Source organism: Geotrypetes seraphini, chromosome 8 (assembly GCF_902459505.1).
Source record: "Geotrypetes seraphini chromosome 8, aGeoSer1.1, whole genome shotgun sequence".
NCBI lineage: Eukaryota > Metazoa > Chordata > Amphibia > Gymnophiona > Dermophiidae > Geotrypetes > Geotrypetes seraphini.
In genome coordinates this window covers 16,324,842-16,348,673 of record NC_047091.1, presented here as the reverse complement: position 1 = coordinate 16,348,673, position 23,832 = coordinate 16,324,842, and the positions used below count along the sequence as shown (strand labels likewise).

Here is a 23,832-nt window from a genome sequence, read left to right as displayed (position 1 = left end):
TTTTTAGCCCATATATCAGTCGTATTGCCGAATTTTGGATGATTTGGAGTCTTTGGATGGTTTTTTTTTTGAAAGACCCCAGATAGATGATATTACAGTAGTCGAGTATGCTTAGAATGGTGGATTGCACCAGTAGGCGAAATGAGGTAGCGTCGATCACGTAATCCCCATTGCTCAAGGAATTACATTGGCTTCCAGTGTATTTTAGAATTCAATTTAAGTGCGTTTGTATTGCATTTTAAAATTTTCTTTGGTGAACAATTAGTCCTTGACCTACCTGGGGCTTTCCCTGGCCTTCCTAGGAGGGGGGGTTTCCCCACTGGTGTTGTAAGGTGCATTTTGCAATCCTGGACTGTTTCTGAGCCTCCCTCCTTTTGGGCCTGGAGATCTCTGGTGCATCATTTGGCTACATGGGAGGCCCGAGAGGCGGTTGGTCGCCCTCGTCTTAGGCATAGTTTTCTGCTAGGTTGGGGAGTCTATCTGGCTTCCTTATCTCCTAGAGGTCATAGCCTCCTCTTGAACCCTCTTGCTTAGCTTTGTTGCTGTGCAACTTGTTCACTCCCAGGATCGGTTACTGCAGGCCTTTTTCCTTTTTTCTTTTTTTTGGAGGGGAGAGGGGGAGGAATCATTATTGTAGATAGCAAGGGCCACCAGAACATGGGCCTTTGGAATGTTGAAGACCTGTTGGTCGTCTTTTGTATACTTCTTGGGGGTGGGGAGAGGTTCTGTTAGGGGACTTGGATGGTCGGGTAGGGTTGGGGGGAGGGGTTCTCTACTCTTGCTCTACCGAAGCAAAATCAAGGGGGAAAACACAAAATTTTGTATTGTTGGATGCTGGTTCCTTGGTTCTGTTGCATTCTTTGTTGCATGCTGTTGCTGCATTCACAAGAAAAAATATTTTAACATAAAATTCTCTTTGCCATTTTTATTACTTTGGTTCCTTTAGATTGGAATGTGCACAGATCTCATCTCGCTAGGAGTTCAAATAAATTAAAATTTATATTTCCTTCCCTTAGGGGTTAAAAAAAAACAACCCAGAACTTTCAAGAGATTCAGCCACTTTTTCATTTTCAAACAAACAGCTCTGGAGCGAGTTACCGTTTGCACTTAGAAGTCTAGGCCCCTTTGTTTTATTTCGGAAAGCTCTGAAAACTTTCTTGCTTACTAAACACTTTGGAGACGAAGCCATTCTAGATTACATTCTTCTTCTATATTTTATGTATTTTATTTACATTATTGTAAACCGAGTCGAAGCACCTTTTTGGTTGAAGACCCTGTCTATAAAATTAAGTTTTAGTTTAGTTTAGATTTAAAAAAAATATATATAAAACTGTTTTGGATATTTATAAGCTTAGCGATGTCAATAAGAAAATCTGAAAAAATGGACCATTGAAGAGTGGAGTGAGTGATTCATACGATATAATTTGAAATCACCTCACATTCTGAAGGGTCCATATAAATGAAAACCTGCATGCCACTGCCTCTGATACAAATAGCCAGTGTAGCAGAGAGAGTTAATTATTATACAACATACAGTGCCGAATTCACTTAACAAAATAAAAATTGGTCGTCCAGTTGTTGCAATGCATTTTAGCCGTCCTTAGGAAGACTGTCTGTTCAGCTGTGTATTTGAGCCGACATCTTATTTTCCAGGGCCTAATGGCAGCACATGAACAATTTAAATTCACGCTACCAGATGCTGACAAGGAACGAGAAGCTATCCTGGGCATTCAGGACGAGGCTCAAAAAATTGCAGACTACAACAACATCAAACTTGCAGGAGGCAACCCCTATACCTCAGTCACCCCACAAATCATTAACTCCAAATGGGAGAAGGTAGGTGAATGGCTAGAGTAAGAATCTTTGAATTTGTTACTATTTAGTCATTTAAAATGTTCTCCCTCCTTTTGATATTCTCAATCTCTAAAAGGGATGCATGCTACTGCTCCCCCCACTTTTTTTTTTTTTTTTTTTTTTTTTACTGGTGCGCAGAACACTGACTCGCTGCTTTCATGTAGGTCCAGCAGCTCGTACCAAAAAGGGACAATGCTTTAAAAGCTGAACAGAACAAGCAACAGTCCAATGAGAGTCTGCGTCTACAGTTTGGAAATCAGGCCAATGTGGTGGGGCCCTGGATTCAGACCAAGATGGAGGTGAGACCCGTTCGTTTATATTTCGCTTATTTTTCTATTACTTATCAAGTAAGAGGGAACTGGTCCTGCGACCCACAGAGAGATCTGGAGTTGGGTTAAACGTGGGGCGCCAGAGACGAGCTGCACGCTTGTCCTCTGTCCTTAGTGTACTATCTCCCGTCAGCTGGCGAGTGGCATGGAGTCACCGATTTTGGCAGGGGGGGGAGGGTTTGGATGAGCAACCTTTGGTTTCATGTAGGTCTTTGTAGCACACGTGGCTTGAAGGGGGAAAAATCGGAGGTAAGACTGATTACAGAAAATAAAATGTTGAGACTTTGAATTAATGAGGCAAAACTAAAGGATTAGAACTTGCATACTGCCTTTTTGTAGTTATACAACCACACTCAAAGCAGTTTACACACAGATACTTCAAGCATGTTTCCTGTCTGACCCAGTGGTCTCACAATCTATCTAGTGTACCTGGGGCAATTGAGGATTAAGTGACTTGTCCGAGGTCACAAGGAGCAGTACGGGGTTTGAACCGCAACCTTGGGGTGCTGAGGCTGTAGCTCTAACCACCGTGCCACACACTCCTCCCCAAGTACAAAAGTAAAGAATGACATGGGGACAAATTTTCCCGTCCCATCCCCGCAAGTTCTTTTCCTGTCCCCGCCCCATTCCTGCAAGCTCCGTCCTCATCCGCACAAGCCTCAAAACGCTTTCAAATCATGAGTGGCAACATTCTAGAGCTCAGATTGTGATGTCATAATGCCTCATTCCACCAATGCCTAAGCTCCGTCCTCATCCGCACAGGCCTCAAACACTTTAAAATCATAAGCAGCAACATTCTAGAGCACAGGTGTCGAAGTCGGTCCTCGAGGGCCGCAATCCAGTCGGGTTTTCAGAATTTCCCCAATGAATATGCATTGAAAGCAGTGCATGCACATAGATCTCATGCATATTCTTTGGGGAAATCTTGAAAACCCGACTGGATTGCGGCCCTCGAGGACCGACTTCGACACCCCTGTTCTAGAGCTCAGATTGTGATGTCATAATGGCTCATTCCACCAATACCTAAGCTCCGTCCTCATCCGCACAAGCCTCAAACACTTTAAAATCATAAGTGTTCAAGGCTTGTGCGGTTAAGGCAGCGCTTACAGGAATGGTGCAGGGGCAGCGACATAACTTGCAGAGACGGGGACATATTTGTCCCCATGTCATTCTCTAGTACAAAGCTATTTGTACATACACACACTTCTTCATCAGAGAGCAGGTGAAGCACGAGAAGGAGCACTGCACGTTATGCCCGTCTGCTGTTCTGATTGCTAACAGACCTGTGATGGTTTTTGAAAAGCACCTGGGCAGTGGTTTGCAGCAGTCTTGAATTTGCAGCCTTAAAAATAGTTAAAATGCTGCTGCTGTTCTCACTTGGGGGGCTATGCAGATATTTCAGTAGCGATCTACTAATACTTTAGTGCTGGTCTCTGCAACATATTTATTTATTGGTGCTTGATAGACCGCCGAAGTGGTCTAAAAGTGTTTCTCCACTCGGTCCTGGAGTAACCCCCATTTTGCCAGTCAGGTTTTCAGGATATCCACCATGAATATGCATAAACTTGATTTGCATACACTGCCTCCATTATATACAAATTTCTTTCATGCATGTTCATTGTGGATATCCTGAAAACCTAGCAAGGGGGGGGGGGGGGGTACTCCAGGACCGAGTGGAGAAACACTGGTTTAAAAGACATCACAGCGGTTTTCAATAAAATCATACATTTAAGAGTACGTAACGAGCAGTAAACGTACATAAAACAAATACCGTATTTGCCGGCGTATAAGACGACTTTTTAGTACCTTAAAATCCTCCCCAAAGTCGGGGGTCGTCTTATACGCCGGGTACAGTTTACATGCCCTTACTTGCAGGGCTGGATGTACTCAGTCGCGCGACTCTTCTTCTCCCTACCTTCTCTACTTGCAGCACAGAGCCGAACGGAAGTCTTCCCGACGTCAGCGCTGACGTCGGAGGGGAGGGAGGGCTTAAACAAAGCTTAAACAAAGCCCTCCCTCCCTCCGACGTCAGCGCTGACGTCGGGAAGACTTCCGTTCGGCTCTGTGCTGCAAGCATGGCAGGTAAGGAGAAGGAGAGTAGCCTCGCGGTACCAAGAGAGAGGGGCGGCCGCCCCGCCCCGGTTGCAGCACAGCCGGCCAGGTTCCCTTACTTTTGTGGCACTTCCCCGACCGACCGATAACAGCCCGGGTCCGACAATCCTCCCTGCCCTGTAGCCGCGAATCTAAATACCTTCTTACAGCAGCTGTAAGAAGGTAATTTAGATTCGCGGTTAAGGGCAGGGAGGTTTGTCGGACCGGGGCTGTTGTCGGTCGGTCGGGGAAGTGCCACAAAAGTAAGGGAACCTGGCCGGCTGTGCTGCACCCGGGGCGGTAGAGAAGGTGTGCGGAAGAAGGGGTCGTCTTATACGGCGAGTATAACACAAAACTCTATTTTTTAACTAAAAGTTGGGGGGTCGTCTTATACGCCCAGTCGTCCTATACGCCGGCAAATACGGTAAGTGTGTGAGGTACGGTGTGGTCTCATGAGTTTCCAAAAGTCTGTGAAAAAAACCCAACGCGTCTTAAAGAGGTTGTATTGGCTGCATTGCTGGGTGTGATATGTATCACGAGTTCCACCGCTCTTTTTACCGTTTGCAGGAGATCGGTCGCATTGCGATTGAGATGCACGGGACGCTCGAGGATCAGTTGAACCATTTGAAGCAGTACGAGAGAAGCATCATCAATTACAAGCCCAACATCGATAAACTGGAACAAGAGCACCAGCTCATCCAGGAGGCACTTATTTTCGACAACAAGCACACCAACTACACTATGGAGGTGAGGAACAATGCGGATATGAATGCCCGTTCCCCCTTATTGAAGAGGACCGCCTTCATCTCACTGTGTGGAAAGGGCGTTTAAAGGATTGCGACGGATCTACCAATGAATTAGATGTAACATACTTTTCACCTTTTTTTTTTTTTTTTTGTCCAAATGTTTCAAGTTTATTATGATTTGATAATCCGCTTTAATACCAGAGCGATTTACGGTTCATAGACAAACGGCGCGAAAGACAAAAGCGCGCGCCGACAATTGAGCGCAGCGCCGAGGTGTGCGCCGCACAAAATTACAGTTTTTAGGGGCTCCGACGGGGGGTTTTGTTGGGGAACCCCCCCAGTTTACTTAATAGACATTGCGCCGGCGTTATGGGGGGTTTAGGGGGTTGTAACCCTCCACATTTTACTGTAAACTGAACTTTTTCCCTAAAAACAGGGGAAAAGTTAAGTTTTCAGTAAAATGTGGGGGGTTACCACCCCCCACAACGCCCCCACAATGCGGCGCGATATCTATTAAGTAAAGTGGAGTCCTAAAAACAGTAATTTAGTGGCGCGCGCCTCTGCGCTGCGCTCAATTGTCTGGGCGGGCCTTTATCCTGGCGCGCTTTTGACCTGACACTGCGATTTACAATATAAAACAATTTTAAAACAAACTAAAATAATTTAAAACAAGGGAAAGGAATTCGAATTGTCACGACAGGGCACAAGAGGAAAAAAAGGGGAGGGTTTACGATTTATTAAAATAAAAAATTGAAAAGGTAATGGGAAGAACGATATAGAGAAGGGGAAGACTTGGGCGATCCATTGATCTAAGTCTCAGAAGCATCCTTAAAGAGAGAGGTTTTCAGGTTAGTTTTAAAATGATTTAGAGTTAGTTTCCAGTCTTAACGCTAAAGGGAGGGCGTGCCATGGAGTGGGAGCGACTACAGAATAAATGGTTTTTGCGAGTTGGGTCATAAAATAACGGACGAACAGAAGGAACAGTAATAATGTTGCCGAGATTTCGTACAGGATCAGAAGTCTGTGGGCAAATGAAGGAGAGTGATTGGCCTGTAGGTTGAACGCAAGAAAGAGAATTTTATTTTATAACATTTTATTGAAGGAATCAAATATATATATATACAATAAAATAAAACAAGGAGATATTCACTACAATTTGATTTACAATTATAACATATCCATATATCCATCATTCCTCCAAAATATATTTCCATATGACCTATTTTATTCCTCTCTACACCCCCCCCCCCATTTCTTTTATTACCAATTATAACACTGTATTGAATGAATTAAACACATATACCATTCAAATATTTCCAAACAAATTACAATCATCCCTCCTATTCCCTCCCCTCCCCCTGAATGGAAGGTGACACCAATTACCAGAGGTTGGAATGCAATGATTGTTTCCAAAGCTTCAATGTAAAACATTAAGAATTATACTTCATGCTCTAGACCAGTGGTTCCCTAACCTGTCCTGGAGGACCCGCAGGCCGGTCGGGTTTTCAGGTTAGCCCTAATGAATATGCATGGAGCAGATTTGCATGCCTGGTACCTCCATTATATGCACATCTCTCTCATGCATATTCATTAGGACTATCCTGAAAACCCAACTGGCCTGGGGGTCCTCTGGGACAGGTTTGGGAATCACTGCTCTAGACTAAGATTTTGAATATAGAGGGTCCCAAATTTTCAAAAAGAGACTAGTTCGTCTAGGAAATCTATGAACTTCCCAAACCTCAAACAAAATTAAACGATGGAGTTGATTCCTCCAATGCCAAAAACTAGGAGGATCTTTCTGTAACCAGTATTGCAAAATACATTTATGACCAATCATGCACGCCTTTTTGAAATAAAAGGCATCTTCCTTGTCCAAATACCTCACAAGCAGCAGCTTTACCAAATAACACCCCCCTTGGGGATTCTACTAATTGACTATTCCATGATGAACCTAAATAAATGTGATTCTGTGGGAGATGGGCAACCAGTGGGCACTTCAGTTTTCTATCCCAAGAATATCAGAATACCAATATCTCTTCTCTGAATATAACTGTTTTTACTTTTATTTTTTTTCTTTTATACTTTTAAGCATTTCAGGCTTCAGTGGTGTCGCTCAAAGCTCGTCAATTTCATCTTTTTTTTTTTTTTTTTTTGTAGCATATCCGTATGGGCTGGGAACATCTCCTCACTACTATCGCTCGAACCATCAACGAGGTAGAGAACCAGATCCTTACTCGTGATGCTAAGGGCATCAGCCAAGAACAGATGCACGAATTCCGAGCCTCTTTCAACCATTTCGATAAGGTAATGAGCGAAATGTGCAGATTTTTCACTGACGTCAGCAAATTTCACAGCTTTCTGGTGCACGGAAAGAGGCATGGGCAGCCTAAAAGTTAATAAGGGAGGAACTATCAGGTTACCAGACATTGTGGAAATGCAAGTAAAGTAATGATTTAAGTGGTGCAACCTACCTTAGAGCATAAACTGTTCTGGGTTTGGGGAAAACTTCTAATGAAAGTGGTGAAAACAGAAATTAATAGAACTCTTAAGAGCTTTTGATAATTTTAAAATAGTCTAGCTTCCCTTTGTATGTATTTGTTGCTAGAGATTGTAATGAAGAGTAGAAGGTTAGAAGTTTAAAACGGATCTGGAGGGAAATTCTTAGTCAGATTTGGGTGTTCCCTTGCTCCTTTGAGCGAATGATAAGGAATGTGTTTTCCTTTTGGGCTCGCCTGGGTTCTCCCATGTGACTGACAGGCCAGAGTCAGACAGGATGCTGAAATCTCGAAGGACTTCTTGATGGTCTACTTCAGCACGGCATTATAGTTTTAACGCAGTAACTAAATGTCTGTGGGTTTTTGTCTTCTCTCATTCCTGTTCCTTACTGCATGTTTGCATGCGTGTCATCCCCTCTGTAACCCCGATCCTTAATTATTGTGGGAATTATTGTGGGAATTATTGTGGGAATGCTTAGACCAGGGGTGGGTAACTCCTTTCCTCGAGGGCCGGAATCCAGTCGGGTTTTCAGGATTTCCCCAATGAATATGCATGAGATCTATTTGCATGCACTGCTTTCAATGCATATTCATTGGGGAAATCCTGAAAACCCGACTGGATTCCAGCCCTCAAAGACCGGAGTTGCCCACCCCTGGCTTAGACAAATGCTATTGATAGACGGTTATATCAAAGTGAACTTGAAATTTTAACATCTTGCAGGACCACACCGGGGCCTTGGGACCAGAGGAGTTTAAAGCCTGCCTTATCAGCCTGGGATATGACGTGGAGAATGACAGACAGGTACAGAATGTTACTCTTTTCTCTTTTTTCAGACAGTTATCACTTCTTCCTACTTGGTCATTCTTACTCATTAACTTTTTAAATATGCTTTTCCTCTTATCTACCACTTTGCCTACCTCTTGATCTTATAATCTTTTTTTCTTTGCTCTTGGCTTAAGTATATTGATTTGTGTGGTACACTCCTCTCTCCTTATTTGCAGTTTCAGGACCCGCGGTTTTACCTGTTCGTGTTTTTTTCTGCTGGCACCCCCCCCCCCCCACAGTGAATCAACCTTACCTCGTGGTCTAGCAGTGACGTGGGGCGGGAGCGATCTTCCTACACTCCTGCCCCGTGCAGAGCCGTCATCAAAAATGGCTGCTGTGAGTTCCCATGGTCTTACGGCAGCCATTTTCTATGACGGCTCTGCACCGGGCAGGAGTGTAGAAAGATCGCTCCCACCCCGCGTCACTGCTAGACCATCAGGTAAGGTCTGGGAGGCGGGGGTGAGTCAGAGCCGTCCCAAAAGTTATTCGTGAATTTTCAATATTGTGGGCCGGCTCTGCCCCTATCCACCGCTAATACGGAGGGGGGGAGTGTAGTTTGTTGTGGGGTGGGTTTTTTTTGTTTGTTTTTATGTTGCTGTTTTTGAATTGGCACTTTTCCTTCTGCTCCTTTTTCAGGTAATTTTGGAAGGAGGACTAAGATCTGGTGCTATAGAACTTCATTCACAACTACCCAGAACTTTCTGTTTTATATCTTCTTCCCTCCACCATACACACACCTAGTTTGGCCATTGCAGTAATGACTTTGCAGTCATGTGCTTTAAATCCAGCCACTAGGTGTCAGCCTTAACCAGTGACATATTCCCTCCTCCTGGGATTGAACTGCAACTATTGGGGCATAGTACCTACCACCTTGGGCACTACGCCAGCCTGGTCATTTGTTTGCTAATACAGTGGCACCTTGTTTTGCGAGCATAAATTTGTTCCAGAAACATGCTCGTAATCCAAAGTAGAGAATGACACGGTGACAAAATTCATCACCGTTCCCGTCCCCACGGATAACCGCGGGAAATAATCCCATGTCATTTTCTAGTGTCTATTTCATCCTCTGTCCTTCTACACCAGCATTCTTGAAAGCAAAGCTTGCGGGTCAGTGGTTGTGGCCATTCATGCTCTGATTCTTATGTGAGCCAAGGATAATGAAGCCATTGTGACATCACTGATTTGATTGGCTCTTAGGCACTGGTGGAATGAGGCATTATGATATCACAATATCTGCTCTGGATACCAGAGACTGTCATTCTGTAGTGTCTGTCTCAACCTCAGTCCTTCTACACCAGCATTCTTCAAAGCAAAGCTTGAGGGTCAGTGGTTGTGGCCATTCGTACTCTGATTCTTCCCTCTCTCCTTAAAGAATGACATGAAGATGGTTTCCCGCAGTTATCCGCGGGGATTGGAACGGTGATGAATTTTGTCACCGTGTCATTCTCTAATCCAAAAGCGAATATCCCCATAGGAAATAATGGAAACTCGGGCGATTCATTCCACATCCCAAAAGCTTTAATAGAAAATACGGTTACTGTACGTGCTTGTTTTGCAAGATCTCGCTCGTTTCGAACGGTCACTACACTGCAGGTGAATTGGGTGTGATGCTTTTTTTTACGTTCAGCCACACTCAGCGTGAGATGTGCGCGTTTGAACTGCGGGTGCACGTGGTCAGACGCATTCAGTGATGCAACACGCGTATATTGTGCGTATTTGACACGACGCACGTATATGTGCTCCTACTGCAAGACAACGCTCGTTTATCGAGTTAAGATTTAAGAAAATGTCTCGTCATAAACCACGTTACTTGCACGTACAAGGTGCAGTTTTATTGTTCTGACTGCTTCCATTCTGCCTCTGCTATGCATGGGCTGTCGGGGGCATATACCGTATATACTTCCTCACAAGCGTCCCTATATGTTCCCTCTTTAAAAATCATCGGTACTCGCCGTGACCTGATTTTTTCGGTTACAGCCCCTACTATTTGGAACTCACTCCCTCTTTATTTAAGACTTGAACAAGATTTGAAAAAATTCAAAAATAGTTTAAAGTGTTTTCTTTTTAAAGAAGCCTTTAACTAAAAGTTTATTTTCCGGTTGATTCCTAATCTCATCGTTTTGTATTAAACTCTGATTATATATCCCCTTTTTTTAGATTTTCAAGTTTGCAAATTCTTTTCTCACATCATCCTTATGTTCTAACCTAATCTGATTAACACATTTTTTTTTTTTTTTTTTATTGTATTTTTTCTTTTCCCTCCTTTCCTACTGTTCCATGTGTTTGTTACCCCAGTTCGTTTTTAATTTTAAAGTAATTATTTTTATTTACGATGTATTTGTGATTTAAGAAATCCAATTTTATTTCTTTGTAAAACGCTTTGTATCCTGAAAAGCGTTTAATCAAATAATTTAATAAACTTGAAACTTGAATATAAACCAGGATTTTTGGGCCAAAAAATTGGCCTAAAAATGGGGGTCCCGGTTTATATTCGAGCCAATACACCCCCTTCCAAAATTATTGCAGTCCGCCACCGCCAGGCTCTGCACCCTGCCGCCCGCCCTGTCCTAGCCTCATACCTCTACTGCTGATCGTCGGTGGAGGTGCAGCGGGCAGGAGCCAACTTTCCAAGCTCTGCCCCGCTGTTAACTAGCTGCCATGAGTGTCTTTGGCCGCTGAGAAGCACGAGCAGGCATGTGATTTGGCGCTGCTGCTCAGTGCTGAGCGGCTTCCTTAACGGTTCCCGCGAATTCGCAGGAGCCGTTAAGGAAGCTGCTCAGCACTGAGCAGAAGCGCCAAATCCGCGTGCCTGCTCGTGTTTCTCAGCGGCCGAAGACACGGCAGCCAGTTAACAGCAGGGCAGGAACTTGGAAAGTTTACTCTTGCCCGCTGCAATCGGCAGTAGAGATATGAGGCTAGGACAGGGAGGGAGGGCGGCAGGGTGCAGAGCCTGGGAGGGTGCTGAGTCTGACAGGGGAGGGAGGAAAGGAAGGGGGCTGGGTGCAATGCCTGACAGGGGAGGGAGGGAAGGGTGCTGGGTGCAGTGCCTGACAGAAAGGGAGCTGGGTGCCGAGCCTGACAGGGCAGGGCACTTGAATATTAAGCCGCCCGACTTATATTCAAGTCAACCATTTTTCCTCCTTTTTTGGGGGGAAGGGGGTCTCGGCTTATATTTGGATTGACTTATATTTGAGTAAATACGATACTACGAATCGCTGTTGAACCCTAACACTGTTGGATAAGTTGTCATTGTTTTTTCTAGCAGTACAGTAAAGCGAGAAGAAATAAGTTGATTTCCACCATTTAAATTGAAAAGTAAAGATTTTCATAAATGTGTACATGGGCCTCTCTTTATTCCATGCTGCACAACTGGAAATTGGGTGGTGCTAGAGGAGAGAGAGAGAGAGAGCAGGGAAAGGGATATGCAGTATTTTGTAAAGGTACACCATCTTTTTCTGGCCTCTTACTCAATGGGCAAGCAGCTCGACATGATCATTTTCAAAACATGGATGGTATCTAATCTAATCTGATATTTGTGCGTTGCACGGTACCTGTCCAGGCTCAAGGCGACTTACAGGGGGAAAAGGGTACTTTGGGGCATGGGGGGAAGAAAGAGGGAAAGGGGAGAAAAGGAGAAGATGGGCCTTAGTCTTACTAAGCAAAATATTTTGAAGGTCCATGTTGAGATGATCTGTAAATGCGGTAATGCTAAGGCATGTCCTTTAATGACAGGGTGATGCAGAATTTCTTCGAATTATGAGTATTGTGGACCCCAACAACTCAGGGATGGTAACATTCCAGGCCTTCATTGATTTCATGTCCCGAGAGACAACAGACACGGACACGGCTGACCAAGTTATCGCTTCCTTCAAAGTTCTTGCTGGAGACAAGGTGAGTGATATGTCTGAAATTCTGCAGTCCCTGTAAACCATGCCTCTATATTCTTTGGATTTAAGGGCTTCGGTATTATATGGTGTCCTTTCCAGAGTGACAAAAGAATGGAAAAAAAAAATCAAATTGTAGAGAGTCCAAGTGAAGAAAGAATATTGAGAGAGAAGAGTTTGAAGTTTTCCTTTCAAAAATTAAGGAGTGTTCTCGGCGGTGTCAGGTCAAAAGCGGGCCGGGACAAAGGCGCGCGCAGACAACGGAGCGCAACGTGGGGGCGCGCGCCGAAGAAAATGACTATTTTAAAGGGCTCCGACGGGGGGTGTGGGGGGGAACCCCCCCCCCATTTTACTTTATACAGATCGCGCCACGTTGTGGGGGGTTTGGGGGGTCGTAACCCCCCACATTTTACTAAAAACTTCACTTTTTCCCTAAAAAACAGGGAAACGGTTAAGTTTCCAGTATAATGAGGGCGGTTACAACCCCCCAAACCCCCCACAATGCCGCCGCGATCTGTATTAAGTAAAGTGGGGGGGTTCCCCAACAAAACCCCCGTTGGAGCCCCTTAAAACACTCTTTTTCTTCGGCGCGCGCTTCCGTCTTGCGCTCGGTTGTCGGCGCGCGCCTTTGTCTTCAGCGGTTTTGTCTATGAACCGTTCTCAGCCTAGGGCAACATTGTCAGGACTGCTCTGCTGTTTTGGGGGCGGGAGGGAGGGGGGTTGTCAGGACCAGCTGCCGCTGCTGCTTTGGAAGCAGGTGGGAGGGAATGTTGTCTGAAGCGGCTATGCCTTCGGGAGATGGAGAGAGATCTGTGGCTGCCTTGATGCTTTGGGGGAAGGTGGGAGGGAGGGAGATTTGGGGCTGCCTTGATGCTTTGGGGGCTAGAGAGAGGGGGGTTGGTGGATCAGGAGCATGACTTTTGGAAGTTGTTTTTTTTTTTTTTTTTTGCTGGTTGGTTGAGAGTGCTGGTTAATTGAATACCGGTTAACTGGGATTCTACTTAGTAGATAAGGACAGGTTGTTCACCCTTTCCAAGGTAGAGAGAAAGAGAGGGCACTCTCTAAAATTGAAAGGGGATAGATTCCGTATGAACGTAAGGAAGTTCTTCTCCACACAGAGAGTGGTGGAAAACTGGAACGCTCTTCCGGAGTCTGTCATAGGGGAAAACACCCTCTAGGGATTCAAGACAAAGTTAGACAAGTTCCTGCTGAACCAGAACGTACGCAAGTAAAGCTAATCTCAGTTAGGGCGCTGGTCTTTGATCAGAGGGCCACCGCGTGAGCGGACTGCTGGGCACGATGGACCACTGGTCTGACCCAGCAGCGACAGTTCTTATGTTCTTATGTACTGCAATATTGGTAGTAGTATACATACAATCTAAGCTAATTACAATAAAGCATATACAAAATTAGAACAATAAAATACATCAAATAGAAAGGCATTTCCTCTACATCAAGCCATTCATGCTTTTGCTTCAGCTGAATGGTTCTCTTCCTGGGGGCAGGTTTGAGAGTTGGCAGAGCGGTGGCGAAATTATAATCCTTAATGCTGGATGTCAAGAACAAGTTCAGACTTACGACGGATGCCTAAGTAACAGCCATAAAAAAAAAACAAAAAACCTTCAACCCAAAACATTGTTTCTGAGGCAGGAGGCTCTGCTTTAAGGAACATGCTAGATACTTTAAGGAACATGCTAGATACTTTAAGGAACATGCTAGATACTTTAAGGAACATGCAAGATACTTTAAGGAACATGCTAGATACTTTAAGGAACATGCAAGATACTTTAAGGAACATGCTAGATACTTTAAGGAACATGCTAGATACTTTAAGGAACATGCTAGATACTTTAAGGAACATGCTAGATACTTTAAGGAACATGCTAGATACTTCAAGGAACATGCTAGATACTTCAAGGAACATGCTAGATACTTCAAGGAACATGCTAGATACTTCAAGGAACATGCTAGATACTTCAAGGAACATGCTAGATACTTCAAGGAACATGCTAGATACTTTAAGGAACATGCAAGATAGGCATTTAGAAACAGGTCCTTAAATAATCTTTTGAGGTCTTCACCTTAGCTCTATCAGCCGCAGATCATAGTGTGTATGTTTCTAGAGAGAGTCTTTGCTGGGTGCAGGTGGAGAGCAGGGCACTGTCTATTCAAGAAGCTCAGAGTAGAAGCTGGCGAGAGGGAGGGAGAGGCTTCTCATTGTTCTCAGCCTGACGGGTGGGGAAGGCGTGGCTCACTGGAAGAGCTGCCGCCTCTGCACCCAGAAGGTTGGGGAGATCAAACCCCGGTGCTGCTTCTTGTGACCCTGGGCAAGTCGCTCAATCCTCCAGTGCCCACTGCTTTGAATGTCAGCTTTAAAATGCCAAAGGACAAAAAGTCCCTTCCCATTTAGAGATTACCATGGAATAGTTCTCAGATGTGGATTGATTTGATATATTGCCGCTTGCATAAGTGTTAGGCGATTTGAACAGTAGCAAAAAGTGCATGAAACAATTTTAAAAATTATTGAAAAAGAATAATCACATTGCATTGGTTGACATCAGCTTCCTATTTTGCTTCCTTTGGTCTCCTGCTTCTTTAACGGGGTGGTAGCAATAGCCTTCCTATGCCAGGAGGAAATCTCTGCCTTCCCTTTATTCAGGCAATGGGTTATGCAGAGCAAGTCAGGGCATGTGAGTGGTTCAAGTGCTGTAGCCACTAGGATGGCTGATAAATTTTGGGAGGAGCTGCTTTTTCTGGATACCAAAGCTGAGTGTATTTGACTGATTATCCTATGTGAGGGATTTGATATTATAATGGTTTCTCTGAAACACAAGATTGGCGTAAACGCTGCAGATAGATTTATGTTCACCCTTAATGCAGCAAAAAAATGAGTGGAATTGTCCAATCAGAAAGGTGCACAAATAAGTGTCTTTCAACTCATCTGATTGATCTTTATTCATCCAAAGTCACTCGACCCGACATGTACATGTTTCGGCCCTAAGGCCTTCGTCAGGAGTCTTGAAGATCTTTGGGTATATGAACTATGATGTAAACCACTTGGAATGCCGTATGTGTCCAAATAAAGCAAAACGTCGTAGTGTCGCGACCTTGCAGTAAATGAAAATCTAAAGATCTTCAAGACTCCTGACGAAGGCCTTAGGGCCGAAACATGTACATGTCGGGTCGAGTGACTTTGGATGAATAAAGATCAATCAGATGAGTTGAAAGACACTTTTATTTGTGCACCTTTCTGATTGGACAATTCCACTCATTTTTTTGCTGCTTTGTTTCTTGTGGATTTGTTTCCCCTGTTATCTGTGCACCCTTAATGCAGGCAAATGGCTGAAACACGACCATGTCAAGTCCTTGTTTTTATGTTAACTCCATTTTTAGACCGCACTGCTGTCTCTCTTTGTTTGATTTCAAGTCCTAGCGACATGATGAATGACAGATCTAAACAGAAATCTGTTTTGTGCTAGTTCAATTCTGGTCTCCTTATCTCAAAGATACAGTGGTACCTCGGTTTACGAGTGCACCGGTTTGCGAGTGTTTTGCAAGACGAGCAAAACATTTGCAAAATCGGTGCCTCGGAAACCGAGCATGGCTCGATTTACGAGCACCCCGCAATCCGGCACCCCCCCCCTGCAATCCGGCACCCCCTGCCTCGAACAGGCATCCCCCCGCCACGATCCGACCCCCCCCCGCCACGATCGGGAACCCCCCCTGCCGCTTCTTACCCTCATCTGGGCACTCTTGAAGATAGGCCCTCGTCTGCTGGGCCTTGAGCATCTGGGCATGCTCAAGGCTCAGCAGACGAGGAGTCCGATCTTCTAGAGTGCCCAGATGAGGGTAAGAAGCGGCGGGGGGGTGCCCGATCGTGTCAGGGGGGTGCCCAATCGTGTCGGGGGAGGGGGTCGGATCGTGTCGGGGGGGTGCCCAATCGTGTCGGGGGGGGGTCGGATTGTGTCGGGGGGTGCCCAATCGTGTCGGGGGGGGTCGGATCGTGTCGGAGGGGTGCCCAATCGTGTCGGGGGGGGGTCGGATCGTGTCGGAGGGGTGCCCAATCGTGTCGGGGGGGTGCCGGATCGCAGGGGGGGTGCCTGATCGCAGGGGGGGGGGCCTTCGAGGGAAGCAATGCCTGTTCTCGGGGGGGGGGGAACGCATCAAAGCGAGTTTCCATTATTTCCTATGGGGAAACTCGCTTTGATAAACGAGCATTTTGGATTACGAGCATGCTTCTGGAACGGATTATACTCGTAATCCAAGGTACTACTGTATAGTGGTGCTCGAAAAGGTTCAAAGAAGAATGACCAAAATGATAAAGGGGATGGAACTCCTCTCGTATGAGGAAAGACTAAAACGGTTAGGGCTCTTCAGCTGAGGGGAGATAGGATTGAAGTCTACAAAATCCTGAGTGGAGTAGAATGGGTACAAGTGGATCGATTTTATTTTCACTTTGTTAAAAATTACAAAGACTAGGGAACACTATGAAGTTACAGGGAAATACTTTTAAAACCTATAGGAGGAAATTTATTTTTCACTCAGGGAATAGTTAAGCTCTGGAACGCGTTGCCAGAGGTTGTGGTAAGAACGGATAGCGTAGCTGGCTTTTAAGAAAGGTTTGGACAATTTCCTGGAGGAAAAGTCCATAGTTGGTTATTAAGAAAGACGTGGGGGAAGCCACTGCTTGCCTTGGATCAGTAGCATGGAATATTGATACTCATTGGGTTTTGGCCAGGTACTAGGGACCTGGATTGGCCACCGTGAGAACAGGCTAATGGGCTTGATGGACTATTGGTCTGACCCAGTAAAGCTATTCTTACGTTCTTAAATACCGATTTAAAATATTTAATAAAGGCTAGAAAAAAATTGATAAAAACAAAAACTGTGGATACAGATGTTCTGGAGATGATTTATTAAACACTGACATATAAAACCATAAAAATTCAATTAAAAAAGTACAATGATAAAAAATACTGTGATAAAAATCCAACCGGACCCTACATGGTCCGTGTTTCGGTGAACACGCCTTCCTCAGGGGTCCAGTGGTTTGCAAACTCACATATAAAGAATTGGACTGAAAACAGTCTATTGTCTTTAAACCTGTGAGCAAAGAACACCGCAGACAAGCTGAAGCAGCAAAAAAAATGCCCATCTGCAGTAACCATTATCTCTCTCCTTATTGGCTAAGTCTCTTAACATTTGCATCTCCTCTTCCTATAGGCTAAGGCTCTTTACCCCTGCATTGTGAGGTCATAGGGCTTTATGGTTATAGAAACATTGTGGTTTGCAACCTCACATATAAAGAATTGGACTGAAAACAGTCTATTGTCTTTAAACCTGTGAGCAAAGAACACCGCAGACAAGCTGAAGTAGCAAAAAAATGCTCATCTGCAGTAACCATTATCTCTCTCCTTATTGGCTGAGGCTCTTAACATTTGCATCTCCTCTTCCTATAGGCTAAGGCTCTTTACACCTGCATTGTGAGGTCATAGGGCTTTATGGTTATAGAAACATTGTGGTTTGCAAACTCACATATAAAGAATTGGACTGAAAACAGTCTATTGTCTTTAAACATGTGAGCAAAGAACACCGCAGACAAGCTGAAGTAGCAAAAAATGCATGTCGGTGTTTAATAAATTATCTCCAGAACATCTGTATCCACAGTTTTTGTTTTTGTTTTCGTCGGTGGATTGTTTTCACTGTGGATCATTGGGTCTCTCCATTTTTCTTTGATGTGCTAGAAAAAAATTGAATCATTTAAAATTTTAATTTTTTGTCATGAAAACACTAATGTACTATTTATAGTATATACCTAAAGTACCTTTAGCTTGAAAATAACCACCTAAAGTTATTTTATAAGCCCCCAAAGCAGGGGATGAGCAACTTTTGGCCCACTATTGAACTGTGCAGCTTGCAAGACCATAGGAAGTATACACAGAAAACATCATTAACCAGAGTATTGTTGCTTTTAAGTACTGTACTTTGTGAATGTTTTTAGAAAAGTGACTGTTTCCATAGTTTTTAATTACATTTCTACTTATTTACTACCAAAGGTCTACGAAGCTCTGCATTTCCAATTCTGACATTATATAATGTTGACATTCATGTGGCCCGCTATGTAGAAAGATTGCCCACCCCTGCCCTAGAAGCCCCAGAAAGCCCTATTACAGATGTTCGTTTGTGTACGACATGTTTGTGATCTCTTGTCTCATTGTTCTGTTTGTCTTCTGTCTTTCAGAATTACATCACAGCAGCTGAGCTGCGCCGAGAGCTGCCCCCAGACCAAGCCGAGTATTGCATTGCTCGCATGGCACCGTACCAGGGTCCTGATGGTGTATCGGGTGCCCTCGACTACATGTCCTTTTCCACAGCACTCTATGGCGAGAGCGACCTGTGAAAGCACCACAACCACCACCCGACCTTCAGTCACTTGGAAGCTTAAAAGAGAGAGAGAAAAAAAAAATCCTTCTGTATACTCGCACAAAGCTCCCTCTATCACACAGAAAATGATCATATTGATATGTGCTGGGCATATGGAGAATGTACTTCGCTTTCCTTGGCACTGCTTGGGGGCCGCACTGTGAAGGCATAAAGAAAATAACATTGACTTCTCACCCACTCATTTGACGGAGAAGCTGTGAGGCACTCGGCAGCTATCTCTTTACCCGGGCACTGGGAGGAGGGGGAAGAAAAGAGCAGTGGAATCTTTGACCATAGGGGGGGAACCACTTTTTTTTTTTTATTACATTTGAAAATGTTTTTTTGGTGCTGTGCATGCTGGAGAGGGGGAACTACCTGGTTAGTCTTTTGGGGGCTCACTGTAAAAAGTCACTTTTTTTTTGTCCTGAGATCTCTTGGTTTCACTGGACTTTCTACTTCCTTGGATGAGGAGCACCGAGTGCCTTGGACCTGGTCAGTGCTTGAGTATCAAATGGCCCCGGCTTCAGCTGCTGCTCTTTGCAAACCAAATCATGGCTGGAAAGGCTCCAGTGAGGAGTTTTTTACCCCTTCTCCTTATTTTCCTATAGTAATAATAGGGGTTAGGGGTGTAGGAGAGCAGGTTAGAGAGATACTAGTAGCACCAGCTCCTTTTTAAAAAATATTTTAATCTAGCCTTTTTTTGTGGATTTTTTTGGGGCTGTTTAAACTGAGTTCTGAATTTATGCCACCCTTCTATCTTTTTTTTTTTTTCTGGATTGAAAGAACATTCATGTAAAAAATAAAAAAAATCCCTTTGGTATTAGACCTCTTCCCACTGGAAAAGGAAGAGCCTTAAAGGTTTCTCATTTACAAACCATTTGCATTTTCTAATTAGCCCCTACCTTGATCCCATGGCTTAAGTTTTTGGCAATCTGTGAGCATATGTAGCTCATCTTTATTAACCCCTTTCTGACCCTCTTGGGGAATGGAACACTGTACCAGCTTCCTGTGGTATAGGGCGGCCCTGACTTATGCCAGCAGTCAATAGATGTGGTTTTTCAACTTAACTTTCAATGAATCGAAGAAGAATTTAGAACTGAATAGGAAATGAGCAATAAGCGGTGTGTAAAATTACTTAAGTTTGTGTTTCTCAGAAGTGCAGTTAATCCTGCTGGCTTTGTTCAAGGTTGTGGGGGGGTACTTTTGGTCACCTTGTTACATCGCCCTCCAGGAAAAGCCAGCAGCTAAAACGTATCTTTTAAAAGAATACAAAGAGAAACTTTTGAGGCATTTTTATAGCTTTCCTCCATAGTAATATTTAAAATCATGTATAATTAGGGAATGACAATATCTCCTTCCTCCTTATCCACCAGTGTATCAATATATTGATTGAAACCAAACAGCACAAAAGCTCTCCTAACATCTCCTATCCTTTAAAAAAAATAAAAAAATACCATGGCTGCCTCTGATCAAAGAAGACTCCCTTAGTTTTGGAGTGCCGAAACATGAGAATCCTGACTCCTCTGCCTTTGTCTTCTAAAGCACTAGAAGGCATGGGATTTAGGTATCGTTTTAAGCCTTTCATTAGGGGCTATGGAAAGGATCTGTACATAAAAAGGGGCTTTTGTGTTTAAATCCCCTCCAGCCTGTGAGGGAGAAAAGCTTCCTGTTTTGATTGTGGGGACGGGTCAATACAAAGAGTGGCTGACTGAAAAACTACAGTTGAAAAGTGAAGAGCAGAAAGCCTTGATGTTTAGAATTCTTTACCTAGGCAGCCGCCTGATCTTCCAGCACCTCCCATGAGGATTCGTCCTTGTGGTAATTCTGCTTATTTTCTTGGAACAGGTTTTTCTGAGGACCAAAAATAAAAATCTTAAGAGGCTTATTTACTTAACTTAGGAATTTATTATATAAATATATATTCATCTAGCAAACTATATTTTCAGTTTTTCTTGACTTGTAATTAAAATATTGCTGATTATTGTAACAAGAGAAACTGTACCAACATTCCAAGCCTTGGCGTATTTTGTTCTTGTATTTTTTTTCCATGAAGAACTGTAGTTTCACAAAAGCATTTTACTGATTTGAGGGGTGGGGGGCAATAACATTGGGCAGGCATGGGGAGGAGGGGCCACTGCCTCACCGGGTGGATTTCCCGTTCCTTCAGAATCTAAAGACTTTCTGTCTCTGACAAAATAATAAAATGTGGAATATTTTTAAGAATTGTTTTTTTATTTAATTCTATACTGCAAACGATAACTCAGTGGTTTATTAATTTCTCAATAAAATATCTCCTCTACCTGGTTTGCTTTTCTAACCAGTTCAAATGTTTCTTGAAACGTTATACTTGTGCTGATTCAGTTTGACACTGCGGTCTATTAATTCCATATTTTCCTGCAGTCGGAAGCTGTTTAGTTAGAAAATAAAAAATCCATTCACAGAAACCCTGGCCATTCTGAAAAGATCTTGCAGGAAAGCAGAACATACCTGGCAAAACACCCCCCCTCCCCAATAAATCCTGAGAGCTTTACAATACCTGGCAAAAGAAATTCAGGATTTATAAGAAAGCAATTAAAGCAAAGAAATCATACAAGTCCCAGCTAGTTAACTAACTGACAAAAATGGACCTCGTGACTTCAAACAGTGGCACAACTCGACTGTCTGCCACTGAACTTGCTTCCTGCTTCCAATCTAAAGTTAACAAGATCGGAGAATCTTTCCATGCTAGCTCCTATCGCTTTCTACACTGACAACCTAAAGACGCAAGAAACTGATAAAACATAAGAACATAAGAAAAGCCTTCACCGGATCAGACCGAGGTCCATCCAGTCCGGTGATCAGCACACGCGGCGGCCCATTTAGGTACTTCTGATTGGAGACCCAGATATACCGTAGCCCTCAATATGATTTGCAAGAAGGTGTGCATCCAACTTGCGCTTGAATCCCAGAACAGTAATCTCTGTTATCCCAGGACAAGCAGACAGCATATTCTTAACGTATGGGTGACGTCACCGACGGAGCCCCGGTACGGACATTTTTCACTAGAAAGTTCTAGTTGGCCGCACCGCGCATGCGCGAGTGCTTTCCCGCCCGACGGAGGAGTGCTTGGTCCCCAGTTTCTTCGTTTCCGCGGAGCGAAGAAGACGCATGTGGTTTCAACGGCCGTTGAAAACTTCCTTTTTGCCTTCCCGCTCGCGTTATTTTCTTGTTTTTTCTCTTTTTCCCTTCGGGTTTCTTTTCCATTCTAAATTGTAAAAAAAAAAAAAAAAAAAAACTTTGTTTTTTTCTTTATTTTTCAGGCCGGCCCCGGCGGGGCCTGTTGCCATCATACAAGCCTCCGGCTTTGATTTTGCGGAGGCCGTGTTTCCCTTCATGCCCCCTCAACCGGGCTTTATGAATTGCCAGCGGTGTGCATGCCCGATCTCTCTCACTGACCCATACAATTGGTGCCTACAGTGTTTGGGTCCAGAGCATCGGCTGACACCTGCACCCGCTGTGCCACTCTTAAGAAACGCACCTTAAAAAATCGGCAGATCCAGCAGAACATCCTTTTCGGTACCGGATCTGCTATGGAACCTGCAGCGACGTCGACGGTACTGCAAAAGACGGCACCGACCACTTCGACGATGCCCGATCCTTCCTCGGGGTCGCTGGCACCAGGTAAGCCGGCTAAGAAGCCTTCCACCTCCCTTGAGCGCCCACCTGCCACAGTGGCGATGCCGGTCCTCCCGGCCTCACGCCGACCCCGCAAACGCTCCGCCCCGATCTCAGTGAGTGCCTCGTCATCGGCCTCCTCATCGCCGGGGCGTGGAGCAGCACCTATGGAACTGAAAAAGAAAAAAGCGGTACCGGTGCCACCCCTGGATGACCGCATCGCGGCCATACTCCAAGACAAATTGCAGGAACAGCTGCAGCAACAACTCCAGCACCTGCTACCGACCCTATTGGCACCACTTCTTTCGGTACCAGACCGAGCCTCGCACCATCCCACCGGTGTCCACCCCCTCGGTGTCACTCAACACTTCCATGCCGATCCTCTCGGCTGAACCACTCCGTTCTCGTCCTGTGGTACAGACCCGCTCTGAGGTCGATCCTCCTCGGGACCAGGAAGGGCACCGGTCTCCCCGGGACCCAGAATGGCACCGCTCTTCCCGGGACCTGGGGTCAACACCGGTCTTCCTCTCCCGGTACCGTCTCCATGCGCTCTGGCAAGTCTCTTTCTAAGACCCGCCACACCGAGCCTTCCACCCCGACATCTCGGCGTGCGCACACTGATATCAGGGACCCGGACTTATGGGAAGAATCCCCACCCGGTACTGAGGAGGACGCATCATCCACAGACGAGGAACCCTCAGTGCCCGATACCACTTCCAAGCCTGAGCAATCCTCTTTCACCAAATTCCTCAGGGAGATGTCGGCGGCTCTTTCTATTCCTTTAGAGTCCGACTCCAAAAAGTCCCAGGCCTTTCTGGATGCCTTAGACTTTGAACAACCTCCCAAAGAGTTCCTCAAGTTACCCGTCCATGACATAATGCGGGAAACTTTTTATAAAAATTGGGAAAATCCACTCACTGTCCCCGGAGCTCCTCGTAAGCTTGACAGCCTATACAGGGTCATCCCAATTCCTGGTTTTGACAAACCTCAATTGCTCCATGAGTCTCTCCTAGTTGAGTCTACATTAAAGAAAACTCAAGGCTCCAGTGTTTATGCCTCCACCCCTCCTGGCAGAGAAGGCAAAACGATGGATAAGTTTGGCAAACGCCTTTATCAAAATGCCATGCTAGCCAACAGGGCGAATAATTACACATTTCACTTCTCATTTTATATGAAGTATCTCGTACAGCAACTATCCACCCTACAAAAATACATCCCTGAACGCAGAGTTCCACTCTTTCAACAACACATTTCCAGCCTTCTTCAACTACGGAAATTCATGGTGCGCTCTATTTATGATTCCTTTGAGCTGACCTCCCGAGCGTCTGCCATAGCTGTTGCCATGCGACGTCTGGCCTGGTTGAGGGTATCTGATCTTGACATCAACCACCAAGACCGTCTAGCTAACGCACCCTGTCTTGGGGATGAACTTTTTGGGGAGTCCCTGGATTCCACCACCCAGAAGCTCTCAGCACATGAGACCAGATGGGACACTCTGGTAAAACCTAAAAAGAAGACTCCACCTGCTCG

The 23,832-nt window shown here is 44.8% G+C and overlaps 1 protein-coding gene across 2 annotated transcripts in view; it reads left to right on the top strand.

Annotated features, from left to right (window-relative positions):
• The window catches only part of ACTN4 (actinin alpha 4), a 154,240-nt gene extending 133,526 nt beyond the window's left edge, over positions 1 to 20,714 (top strand). For both annotated transcript variants that reach the window (XM_033955150.1, XM_033955149.1), the window contains exons 15-21: positions 1,654 to 1,836; positions 2,019 to 2,153; positions 4,842 to 5,021; positions 7,178 to 7,324; positions 8,237 to 8,317; positions 12,074 to 12,232; positions 18,467 to 20,714. In XM_033955150.1, the coding sequence (XP_033811041.1) occupies positions 1,654 to 1,836; positions 2,019 to 2,153; positions 4,842 to 5,021; positions 7,178 to 7,324; positions 8,237 to 8,317; positions 12,074 to 12,232; positions 18,467 to 18,625 (1,044 nt within the window). In that variant the 3' untranslated portion in view covers positions 18,626 to 20,714. The remainder of the gene's footprint in view (positions 1 to 1,653; positions 1,837 to 2,018; positions 2,154 to 4,841; positions 5,022 to 7,177; positions 7,325 to 8,236; positions 8,318 to 12,073; positions 12,233 to 18,466) is intronic.
• Positions 20,715 to 23,832: the final 3,118 nt, after the last annotated feature.